At 52.5% G+C, this 12,893-nt stretch overlaps 1 protein-coding gene across 1 annotated transcript; it reads left to right on the top strand.

Annotated features, from left to right (window-relative positions):
• The first annotated feature begins 358 nt into the window (after positions 1 to 358).
• On the top strand, positions 359 to 3,395 carry RHOV (ras homolog family member V). Its single transcript, XM_047739162.1, has 3 exons — positions 359 to 974; positions 1,184 to 1,242; positions 1,432 to 3,395. The coding sequence occupies exons 1-3, from the start codon at positions 767 to 769 to the stop codon at positions 1,873 to 1,875; spliced, it is 711 nt and encodes a 236-aa protein (XP_047595118.1). The 5' UTR covers positions 359 to 766; the 3' UTR covers positions 1,876 to 3,395.
• The last annotated feature ends 9,498 nt before the right edge of the window (positions 3,396 to 12,893 follow it).

Below are 12,893 nucleotides of genomic sequence, written 5' to 3'. Positions count from 1 at the left end.
AATATAGTGAAGGTGTTTAAGACCTGCCTCCAGGCCTAATCTAGAGGGAGCTGTTCCCTGGGACTACAGTAAATTCCTGCTTGATGTGTTCATGCTTGAGTTTATCTTCTCTTTATGATCTGTATTTTTTTTTTAAAGATTTTATTTTGAAATAATCTGTAAGTAACCCAGAATGGGGCTTGAACTTACATTCCTGAGATCAAGAATTGAATGCTCTAAGGACTGAACCAGCCAGGTGCCGCCATGGTGTATGCATTTTTAAAAAAATCATTCGTTAATTAAGAAAATTATTATCCAGACTTTCATACTCGTGCAAACATATATCTAGTTTTTTATTTTCAACAAAGGTTTAATTTGAACAGGCTGTATTGTGTGTGCTACAACTTGCTTCTTCCTCTTAACGATAAATCCTGGATAGCTTTCTCCGCCAAGATACCTCGATCTGCCTCATTTTGGCGATTCTTTGTCCTTGCACCTGCGATTCCCTGAGGTCCAGTTTTCGTCCTGCCTCCCTTCCTCCCGGCGTTTGTGATTGCCTGGCCTCATGGGGTGCACTGCGGCACTAGGCGCGGCTGGAGGCCCGGCGGGTGGGCGGGGTTCGAGGCCGCTCGGGACATGCAGATGAGGTGGGCGGGGCCCCACATATACCCGGGGTTAGCGGCGGGCCAGCGCGCCCGGCCTTGGCGGACTCAGTCGGAGGTGGCTTGCTGCACCTGCTTTCCGGAGAGCAGCGGAGCCTGGTCCCGGGCTGCCCCCGGAGCGGGCCATGCCCCCGCGGGAGCTGAGCGAGGCCGAGTCGTCCCCGCTCCGGGCCTCGACCCCTCCCCCGCGGCGGGGCAGCGCGCCCCCGGAGCTGGGCATCAAGTGTGTGCTGGTGGGCGACGGCGCCGTGGGCAAGAGCAGCCTCATCGTCAGCTACACCTGCAATGGATACCCCGCGCGCTACCGGCCCACAGCGCTGGACACCTTCTCCGGTACGTTCAACTGCCCCTGCGGCCGCGTGGTTGGGGGTAGGGTTGTGCACTCGTCGGCCGGGGCCGGCGCGGCGGCGGGAGGGCAAGGGAGACCCCCGGGAGGGAGGCGGGAGCAGGCCCAGAGGTGGCGCTGGTGAGGTCTGGTGGGGCCCTGGACGCTCTTCCTAACTCGCCGTACACCCCCGCCCCCCCCCCCCCCGCCCCTATAGTGCAAGTCCTGGTGGATGGAGCGCCGGTGCGCATTGAGCTCTGGGACACAGCGGGACAGGTGAGAAGCTGGGGGCGACCCCTAATGGACTGGGAGAAGGTGGGCTGGAGCCTGGGAGGACCCTAGATGGATAAGGAATGGAGGTCTTGGGCCCTTCTGACTCTCAGGTCTGCAACCCCGGTGACAATCAGATTCCCAATACCTGTGGCAGGGAATAATCCTGCTAATGATCAGGCCTTCCCATCCTAGGAAGACTTTGACCGCCTCCGCTCTCTCTGCTACCCGGATACCGATGTCTTCTTGGCCTGCTTCAGCGTGGTGCAGCCCAGCTCTTTCCAGAACATCACAGAGAAATGGCTGCCGGAGATCCGCAATCACAACCCCCAGGCACCCGTGCTGCTGGTGGGTACGCAGGCCGACCTGAGGGACGATGTCAATGTACTGATTCAGTTGGACCAGGGGGGCCGGGAGGGCCCCGTGCCCCAACCCCAGGCTCAGGGTCTAGCGGAGAAAATCCGAGCCTCCTGCTACCTTGAGTGCTCCGCTTTGACGCAGAAGAACTTGAAAGAGGTGTTTGACTCGGCTATTCTCAGCGCCATTGAACATAAAGCCCGACTGGAGAAGAAACTGAATGCCAAAGGTGTGCGTACCCTCTCCCGCTGCCGCTGGAAGAAGTTCTTTTGCTTTGTTTGAAGAGCCTTGGTGGCTAGGGAGTAGTAGGCATAAGCCCACAGACTTCTGGAAACTGGGGCCTTTGAGGGGGATGCTGGCAGGGCCAGGCCACCCCATGGGACTCAGTTCCATCTGAACACTGTGAGGACACAGGCCTCCAACTGCCCGCTCTAATAGGTGAGGGGCTCTGATTTGGATTTCTGTGGTCAGGGTCACAGAGAAATCAAATCCCAGCACTTTTCATTTTCGTGGGCTGGTCCTAACAGTGCCAGCCACCTCACCTCTAAGCATTTTGGGATCCAATTCCCAGTTTCTTATCATGAGCCCTTAGGCCAGCCTGGCTGAATTAGGAACCCCTATGGTGGTCCCCACCTTGGCACAGCGGGAGAGGAAGAGCCAGGCATTTTGGAGGGCAGGAGGGTGTCCGGCCCTGATTTGGAGAGAAGTTCGGGATGGACTGGGTAAGAGGTCAAGGAGAGACAGAGGGGAGCTGAAAGTGAGGTCTTGGAGCCTTGGGACAGGAGGCAGTATGGTGAGGAGGCAGGTCAGAGGGCTAGGTTTGGAAGAGGGAAGAGCAAGGAGAGCAGAAAAGTTGGGCAGCTGAAGAGTAAGGCTGACACCTGGGCTGCCCTCTGCCCCCAGGGCCCGGGAGGGCAGGGCTGGTCCCTGGGAAGAACTGGGACTCAGGGCTCCCTAGGCACTGCCCAAACTGGCTGGGCCAGGAGCAGGGCAGGAAGTGAGAGGCAAGGCCCAGCAAGAGGAGGGGGAGGAGCTGCGACCTAGAGCCTAGAGGAGGAAGGGGCTGGGGTCACTTTTCTCTAAGGCCACAGCCTAGAAGGTAGGACGGTACAGCGTCTACAAATAAAGTCTTAGGTTTCTGAAGCTGCTGTCTCTGTGTCGTTTCCTGGAGCTGTCTGCCCATTGCCCTCTCAGAGCCCTCTTCAAGGCCCAGCAGCCAGGATAGACAGGTTGGGCACTGAAGGTCTGAGGCCAAACTGACAGGTGGGGGCTGGACTAGATGAGACAGTGTGATGGGAACTGGACTGGGGGGGGCAGGTCTGGGGCTCCCCGCTTGGGGCTTAGCCGGTTCCCAGGAGAGCTAGCGTGGGAAGCAGCCTAGGAACGGGTTTCCCCAGGTGTCAGCGCCAGAGCTGCTTTCCCATGACCTCACCAGGCAGGTGTTGCCCCGCCCCTCTGCCCCTCCTTTCTAGAGCACCTCCCTCAGCGCAGGGGCTCTCCGGCAATGCTGGGCCCTCTAAACCTTCCTGCTCTGGTCCTTCCAACTGTCCACAGGGTCTTGGGGTGGGGGACCACCTGCTTCAGAGCCTGAGCATGAAGGGACTCTTTACAGCCTAAAGCTCAACCCTGGTCAAACTCTGGGTCAAGTTGATTGGACCTAGTCTTTGATCTTGGCACTCAGTCCGCAGAAAGACAAAGGTGCCAGTTGTCAATCATTTAAATAGATGGGTGCCTGGGTGGCTCAGTGGGTTAAGCCTCTGCTTTCGGCAGGGGTCATGATCTCAGGGTCCTGGGATCGAGCCGCCCCCCCCCCCCCATTGGGCTCTCAGCGGGGAGCCTGCTTCCCTCTCTCTCTGCCTGCCTCTCTGCCTACTTGTGATCTCTCTGTCAAAATCTTTAAAAAAAATAATAATTTAAATACAAGTTTGGTCCCAAAAATCCTGTGGAGTGAGGGTTTGTTGGGTGACAACTTGGAGAGGAGCAGGGATCCAGAGAACATTCCTTGGAATTGGAGCTGGAAGGAACTTGAAAGGGCAGCTTGGAGGAAAAAACACACTTTATTTTAACCATAAGGAAAGGGAGCCCCAGAGGAAAAAGGTAACATCTCGAGTGAGATATTACTACCAAGCAGCTATAAGAGTACTCTGGGAACTCGAGTTCTCTATGTCCATGGGTAAATGTTATTCTTTTGGAGAGCTATTTCTAAGGCACACCTGGGACACCTGCTAGGCAACTGTCAGGCCGGATGAGTGTGAGCCCTGTCCCAGCCCAGCAGCCTCTGCAGGAAGTAACAGCTGCTGGAGTATGAGAAAGAGCCAGGCTGAGGGACAGAAATCCCAGCCAAGTGAAACCCGAGATAATCTCCAAATTTAGATTTTAGCCAAGACTGTCCAGTGCCGGTCCCACCAGTACCCATCCCCCAGAGCTCCAGCCATCTTGTCTCCCTTTGTCCCCTTGCCCCTCAGGGGGTTGCTGGAGCTGCGCCAGGGCAGGCGGGGATGGGGGGGGTAGGAGGGATGGGGGATGGGGGTGTGTCTCACACCCCAGCTCCACAGCTTCTTTTACCCCAACCCAGCTCATCACACTACCCCTCCCCAACTTCAAACTCTGCCATCAACCATAGCCTTAGGCAAGTCATTTCCCTTCCCTGTGCCTCAGTTTCCTCATTTGCAAAATAAGACTCAGGATTCTGGGTGAGAGGTTGTCAGACTTCTTCTGGGGGTCTTAGAGGTGCCGTGAGTAGGGGGCGGAAGTCTAAAGGCCATCTCTAAGGCTCCTCCCCGCCCAGCTTCTTCCCTGATTCTCTGATGGTCTCAACACATCCATACCACTATGTCTCCTCTTTTGCTAGGTCACCAAGCCTGGCCCGTGCCTTTGTCAGCCTTGCCCTCCTCATCCCTGCCCCTGCTGCCTTCCCTCTGGTGCCTCTCTGACTCAGGACTATTACCAGCTCTCAGGGACCAGCAGTGAACTCCCAGGCCCTCATCTTAGAATTCCAGGACTTCTCAAATCCCACACCAACCCGGACCAGGCCAGCTGGTTCCAGTGATCCCACTCCCTGATCTCCGATTATTTTTTGACTTCTGACTCCCAAGTCTTTGCTTTGCCAAGTCCTCTAGTTTGCAAAATGCCACCCATGCCCTGTTTCTCTTCTAAGCATCTTTCCATACTCCCCTTTTCCAGAAAGGGTCTCTTACTTGTATTAGTGTCCACATTGCTCTCTTGGTACTTGGAGGACACTCTGAATTTGGTCACTTACTCAGATCGCATCTCCCCAGCAAAGTATAAAGTCCTCTTCATGCCCTTGTGCTCCCAAAGGGGCTTGGGCTCTGGCAATGTTTGCTGTTGGCCCTTAAGGGCTTACGATAAAAAGCCAACCAGTGAGCCCTGGAGGGGACCCTGAGGCTCAAGTTCAGCTCCAGATAATGTGCCACTGAAGCCTGGAGATAAGCCTGAGAGCAATGACTTGCTGGAAAGGCCCTTGGAAAGACCAAGCCTAAGCCCATGCAGGACAGGTGGGATTTACTTCTGGTTCCAAACGCATTGATTTGCTCTGCTTCTGTTTCTGTCTATAATAATCTACCTCTTTCTTGCCTTTGCCTTTTTTCCCACCTCTCCGTTCTCTCTCTTCTTTTTTAAGATTTTATTTATTTATTTGACAGAGATCACAAGTAGGCAGAGAAGCAGGCAGAGGGAGAGGAGGGAGCAGGCTCCCCTCTGAGCAGAGAGTCCCATGTGGGGCTTGATCCCAGGACCCTGAGATCATAACCTGAGCCAAAGGCAGAGGCTTAACCCACTGAGCCACCCAGGTGCCCTGCCACCTCTCCATTCTTTTTTTTTTTTTTTTTTTAAGATTTTATTTATTTATTTGAGAGAGAGACAGTGAGAGAGAGCATGAGCTAGGAGAAGGTCAGAGGGAGAAGCAGACTCCCCATGGAGCTGGGAGCCTGATGTGGGACTCGATCCCGGGATTCCGGGATCATGACCTGAGCCAAAGGCAGTCGTCCAACCAACTGAGCCACCCAGGCGTCCCCCACCTCTCCATTCTTGATTCTAAGTTTAAAAGGATATTGATTATGTTAATCAGATAAAATTGTATGTTTCTTACATCTACATTCTTACATGGCCCGATGGATATAAATTGTTTTTAATGTCTGTATAATCAAAACTTAGCTGACTTTTAAAATGTTTCTTTTTTCCCATCATAGATACTCGTAGGAAAATTAGAAGATTTTTCATTTATTTATTTGACAGAGAGAGACACAGCAAGAGAGTGAACACAAACAGAGGGAATGAGAGAGGGAGAAGAGAGAGAGGGAGAAGCAGGCTCCCCGCTGAGCAGGGAGCCCAATGTGATCTCAATCCCAGGACCCAAGGATCATGACCTGAGCCAAAGGCAGACACTTAATGACTGAGCCATCAGGGTGCCCCAATAGTAGCATTTTGATGTACTTCCTTCCAGCCTGTCCCTCTATGCGTATATTTGAAATTGTTTTTGTGATCATGCTGTATATGAAATTTGTATTTTGGGGTTTTTTTCCTCCATTTAAAGTTTTAACAGGGGTGCCTGGCTGCCTCACTTGGTAGAGCATGCAGCCCTTGATCTCTGGATTGTGGGCCCCACATAGGGCATAGAGGGGATGTAACCGTATGTGTATATTAGCTTACTATTTCTTTTTTTTTTTAAGATTTTATTTATTTATTTGACAGACGGAGATCACAAGTAGGCAGAGAAACAGGCAGAGAGAGAGAGAGGAGGAAGCAGGCTCCCCGCTGAGCAGAGAGCCCGATGTGGGGCTTGATCCCAGGACCCTGAGATCATGACCTGAGCCGAAGGCAGAGGCTTTAACCCACTGAGCCACCCAGGCGCCCCTGCTTACTATTTCTACTATTTCGCCCTGACCATAATTTCTCAACCAGACCCCAAATTGGGAGCATTGAGGTTGTTTTCCTCTAACTTTTTTTCCTTCTATTATAAATGATACTACGTTGACATTTGATTATTTTTTTTTCCACCATGGGTTGGCCCTCTAAGAAAAACAGTTGCTCTTTGGTTTGGAGATTGGACCCCGTAGAATTCCAAGTTTGGCTCTTCAGAAAGAGCTTGGGTTTCTGTGTCTGTCTGACTCGTGTGTGTGTGTGGGGGGGGACATCTTTCTGTGGGAGGATGACCAGATTGCGGGTGCACAATAAATACTAAGTGATGACAAGGTGTATGTATGTTGTGTATCTGTGGTCACGCACACCCTGCGTTTGTCCCTGTTTTTGCTCTTGCATATTGAAGGTGGGTATTGTTTTTGGGCAAAGCTCTGAATAATTCCATATATGCACAAGTCTGTGTGTCTGTGTCTGTCCATGTAGGCGTCTCTCTTTATGCAAGATGTGTACAGCTCTGGATGTGCATGTCCATGCACCAACATGGTATCTGGCCTTACGAGTGTGTATTGTACACAAATCTGCGTGTGTGTCTGGGTGTGCACGTGTAGGTTAGGCCAAGTTCCTGGGGGGCCCTGTGTCTACATGTCTGTGCGCGCTGTGTGGATCTGTGAGGGGGTCTCCCTCCGTGTGCTTCCTTGTGCCTGGCGAGCATACTGGGCCTGGGCTGTCGTTTGAGTGTGTGCGCACGCGAAAGGAGGTGTGCCTGGCTTGCTTTCCCCCTGGGAGCACAGAGGTGCCCAGGGCGGGGGTGACGCACCCTCCCCGAGCTCCCCCATTCTCCTGGGAACCGGCTTGGGAGAGTGAGTGAGACCGAAAGCAGACTGCGTCAGGAACACTGGCCCCTTTTGCAACCAGCCCAGGCCCCAGGCAGTTGGTAACCGCGGCTCTCCCAGGTCAGACCTGCCCACTGTATGTGGCTGCCAGGAGACCGGGCTCCCAGAAGGGCCGCACTGTCAGCGCCCTCCTTGGGCCTGGGCCAGATCCACCATAGTGAGCACGACTCAGCCCGCCGAGGGGCCCCATGAGTCACCTTGTGGCAACAGCAGGGAGTGACTTCCTGGGCAGCGCTGGCTGTCCCCGGGAATCACGGCTTTCTGCCTCACATTGCTGCAATGCCCAGGTGGCCTTATCTCCTCCAGGATCACCTGCTGTTCTTACAATTGAACTTCTCCTCAGCTCCAATTTTCAGATGAAAAGACCGAAGCACAGAGCCCCCTGCTTAAGGTGAAGCCCGAGCTGGGCCTTGGACCTGGGTTTCCTAACCCTGGGTCCAGGCTTCTTTCTAGGGAGCCACCTAGGGCTCTAGGTTTCTGCCCCATTAGCTCTAGAAATGATTCTCTTAGAGGGCAGGGCTGGGAGTTGTGGTTTCTGGGACAGAGTCGGTTGTCCTGGGCTGGGGAGTGGGGCAGAGGGAGACAGGGCTCGAGGTAGGATGTGGGGGAAAGATGTCAGCACTGAACCAGGCCTGCTCTCCTTGTGTAATATTTTCAAGGCTTTCTCCATTGAACAGAGGATTTGTCCCATAACTGGAATGACCATGAAATTCATTGTCAGGTTCAGGATATTTTTGAGAATGAAGGGAGTTCTATTAGTCACCTGTCCTTATGGTCACCCGACTTGTGATCCCTTTGGAAGGCAGAGCCAGTGGTTGTCATCAGCAAAGAGGGCCTCCTTGACCCTCACCTGCACCAGTCTGCCTCTCTCCCCAGGTGTGCAGATGACTCCCTGGCCCCTTGGCAATGAGGGATGTCAGGGGGCCCCTCGGGCCCAGTGGGGGCATAGAAGTTCCCTGGGCCCCTTGAAGCTGGTGGAAAATCAGCCAGCACAGACCCCACCCAGGGACACCTGACCCACAACGGCTTCCTCCCTCCGACCTGTGGCCATGCTCTGTGGCTTCTGCCCATCTGCTTCCCCTCTCCAGTACTCTGAGGCAGTTGGGGAGCAAGCAGAGAGACCACTGTCCTGGTGAGACAGGGGACCCTTGGTTCCTGGGGCACCACCCCACCCCTTCCCAATGGGCCATATGCTCTGCTGACGACCCCATCTCCCATGCGCACTCCTGTTTCAGCCCCATCCCTGACTTGCTGGGCAACTTTGGGCAAATTACTGCCTTCCTCCTTGTCTGAGTTTCTCTTTGTTGTGAAGTGGGGCTAATACTTTCTGCCCCTCCCTGGCTCCCAGGGGACCTGTGGGGATAATCAAGATAATAGTGGGGAGCTGATTTGGAGGAAGCTATTGAGAACCAAGCAAGAGGTATCAGTGCTGGCCCGTGTTTACATGGGTGTGGACCTTGGGTTCCCAGCATCCTGGGGCCTGGGACCAGCCCTGACAGCTTCCTGGCCTGGCGCCTGGCTCCTTTGTCCCACTTCCAGAGAAAGGACAAAAACTGAAGCCAGGAGTCTCATCATCTGTAGAAAATGATGTCAGAGCAAAAAGTTTGGGGCTCAGGAATACTGGCTTCGCTCTGTCCTCCACCAATGGCTGCGCGACCTTGCACCAGTCACTGCCCCTCTCTGGGCCTCAATAACTTGACTCTGACAGCCTCCCTCCACTCTGCACTCAGGGATCCCAAATCTATAATCAGAGGCCAGCATCATGGTTTGGGAGATAGAAAGGACCTTGTCATCTAGTCCTTTACTTTCCGTAGACTATGATGGACTTCTCTTTGAGGATCACAGACTGATCCTGGTCAGTCTGGTGAACTCAAGTCCTACACTGGTTGCAAAAGGGATCATATGGGAGAAGGGAAGGGGGTCAGAGAAAATCCGCTAGGAAGACAACCCTAAGTGAGTTAGTGAGTCAGCTTTAGAATCTGTTGCATCCCTGCAGTGTTTGATTTGCCCTGTACCTTTGGCCTCTCCCTCCATGTTTAAAACCTGGCACAGTCCTCTCTTCCTCCCACAGCTGCCTATGGAAAGTGGCTCTTTCCCCCAGTCCTCACTGCATCTGCAACTGCCCCCGCCCCCACCCTTGCCTCCACTCCCCACCTTCCTCAGGTTTCCACCTGGCTCCTCTCCTCATTTGGCTCCTTCCCGGCCCTGGTGGGCTTTGAAACTCCTCACCTTTGAACCGCTCTCTTCCGGGGTCTCCCGCCCCCCACTCCAACCACCCCTCTAAACACTACTCACTCCTCTGGGTCCTCTCCCTCTAAGCAAAGGCTCTGTCTCAGGGTTCAGAGTGTTTTTCTCCCCCTGAAGTCTCCCACTCTTCCATGTCTCCTCCCCAGCCTACTCCCAAATCCAGGAGCTCAGCCTTCTCCTCTGAGCCCAAACCCTCCCAACTGGAGTGCTTGGCCCTTGCCCGGACACACCTACAGCTAGGAACTTGCAGAGCTGACCCTGTGGCCTAGAGACTACAAAACTTGTATGTTTTTGCCTTGTTCCTGGCCTTTTTATTCATTTGACAGAGAGAGCACAAGTAGGCAGAGAGGTAGACAGAGGGAGAAGCAGGATCCCCACTGAGCAGGGAGCCTGATGTGGGACTGGATCCCTGGACCCTGAGATCATGACCTAAGCCGAAGGCACACGTGTAACCGACTGGGCCACCCAGGCCCCCTATTCCTGGTCTTTTTAAATGTTCCTTCTTGCTTTTTTTTGTCTTCCTCCTACTTTATACTCATGTTATTTCATACTTTATAGAGACTTTTAAGCTGCTTTTAAATCCTTCCTCAGGAAGGCAAGGCATAAGCAAACAAAAACTAAGTAACCAACGATAAAATCAATAAAACCAGTCTCTTTCTGGTACCTGGGGGCCCCTCATCTTCTCTATGATTCTCTCGAGACTGTCCTGCCCACACAGCCACGTTTCTGTGGGCAGCAGTGTCACCCGCCCAGGCTCCCAGGACAGAAAACCTGCAGACTCTACTGACTCAGTTTCTCCCTTTTCATACTCCAGCCTCCAAGTCTTGCAGCCTCTCCCTTCCCTAGATCTCAGAAGCTCTCTCCTATTTTCCTTCCCCATTGTCTCCATCCCATCACAGAGCGGCATGGTCTGAAGGTTTGTTTCTTACTGGAATATACGTGGATACTTTTTCAAACCAGTAACTTTTTATTACAAAAGCAATAGACATTTCTCATAGAAAATGTAGAAAATGCAGGCTGACCAAAGGGAAACAAAAAACACCTGTAATTTTATCAATGAGAGGGAACATTTGGCTAAATACCCTTTTTTAGTTTTGTTGTTCTAAACATATAGCCACCCCCCCCCTTTTTTAAAACTCTGCCACAAGGAGCCTCTCGATTTCTTTCTTGCTTTATTTTCTTGGTCATCTTGGTTCCAGGATCCACTGATGGAACCCCCAGATGACCCTGCAGTTGGGGGTTAGAAAAGGCAGATGTTCTGGGGGACCCTGTGGGAGAGTCTGGACCCTCACCTACTCCCCTCCTTACCCCACAACCTGGCCTTCCACTGACAGCACCCCCTCCCAAGGGGAACTGGAAAGTGCCTTCCCAGGCTGTAGTCTAGCAGCTGGGTGGGGAAGGGAGGGGTCTTGTACAATAGGGCAAACCACCCCTGATTCAGGGTTGTTTTTTTAAGTGGGCAGGGATGATTTCGGGAGAAACAACTCAGTTTTGTCGGTGTTTATTGGAACTGTTGGGACCAATAAATTTTAGAGAAAACTCCCCAATATTGGAAGATAGGTTGGATTAGAGGGGATAAGATGATGCAGGTCCCAAAGTTGAATGAATGCCAGGAGTGGTGGGCTGGGTGGAGTCTATGGATGGCTCAGTGTCTGCCCAGCTCAGGAGGACCCAAACCCAGTGCCTGGATTGCTGTAGGAATGTGAGCCCCAGATTGCCAGTCTCCCAAGTTTTCGCAAAAAGCTAGAAAAGCAGATTTTAAAAAAATGAATTTTCTGAATCTTTAAATGTTAGTAACTAATCAAAGAAGCTAAACCGCTGTTTGCATCAAAGCATGATTGGCTGCCAGCATGGAAATTTTCGATTAGCTTTCCTTCACATCTAATGTACTTTACACAGGTTACCCTCATTTACTTGGTGTGGCTTTTCTCCCTCTTTCCCTCTCCCATCGAGTGACCTCTAGTGATATGACCTGCTTACCTAACCACTCCTTAAAGCTGAGTTTGAATTGTTTCTTCCCCAGCTCAAATCTGTCTTCACCAACATATTCACCAATATTGCCTCTACCCACCAAGCTCCTGGCTTTCCCTTTCAGGGTTTGAGTCAAATTGAGCAGCTCGTTGGTCAAAACGAGACCCATGGTCTTCACTGCCTGGCTTTTGCTCACTATGATTTGTTGTGCCTGAAACACCCACACCTGCCTGCTCATCTCTTTTTATAACTCCTCCATGAAGCCATTTCTCAACCTCCCTCTTAATTTCCATGGCTCGACCAGCCTCCATTTTATTCAACAGCCTTTTGTTAGACACCTTGTATCACCAAGCATGGCCTGGCATGGGGGACACTGAGGTAAAATAAGACTCCATCCCTGGGGCACTTGACTGGCTCAGAGGAGCACGTGACCCTTGATCTCATGGTCGTGAGCTCGAGCCCCGTATTGCGTACAGAGATCACGTAAATAAATGAACGTACCATTAAGAAAAATAAATAAATAAATAAAAGCCCATCCCCAGCCCTGCCAGAGGAGCCTCCTCCAGATGAGGGCAGACCTACACTACCACAGACCATGTATGCCCCAGAGCTGTACACAGCGCAGGTGAGTGGAGAGGGCAGCAATGGGCTTTGGCTGGAGAAACAGCAAACACTTTTTGAGCTTCATCACGAGGTAAGTAGAGGCTTTCTGGGGGAAAGGCATTTGAGGTAGGGGCAACAGCCTGTGCAAAGGAATGGAGATGTGAAAGTTCTGAGAAAGGGTGGGGATGGAAAAGAGGATGGCTGGGAAAGTCACCGAAAAAAGCGATTTGGGAACCAATCTGTTTCTGACAGTATTTGCATTCCTTTTGCTTGCGCTCCAGTGTAAGTTCTAGAAGAGTGGAGGCTGTGTCTCAGCTTTTGTGGTTCCACACCTGCTGCCTGCCTGGGACTGTGTACCCTTGCTCAAACGCTTTCTGCAAAACCACAGCGCCTGGTAGTGGTGAGAGTGCCCCCTAGCGGCCCCTGTGCGATCCTTCTTCCCGTTGTTCTAGCTGACCGGGCAGAGTCCTCCCTGCACCCCTGATCTGCACCCCGGGGATGGCACTTTGTCTGGCATCGTCTCACCTCATCTCCACCCCTCCCTAAGAGGGGGAAGTTCCTTTCTGTCCAACAAACAATTAAGCATTTATTTTTCGTTGATCACTGTTGGAGGCATTGGGCTACAGAATTTCATGAGTCGTTCATCACCTCAGCCTTGGAGGTGCTGCAGAGATCCAAGGGATAATGGAGGTTGTCCCCAGGGCTGGG

This window comes from Lutra lutra, chromosome 7 (genome assembly GCF_902655055.1).
Source record: "Lutra lutra chromosome 7, mLutLut1.2, whole genome shotgun sequence".
Lineage (NCBI taxonomy): Eukaryota > Metazoa > Chordata > Mammalia > Carnivora > Mustelidae > Lutra > Lutra lutra.
The sequence above is the reverse complement of the archived record's forward strand: the minus strand, read 5'-3'. Positions and strand labels throughout refer to the sequence as shown.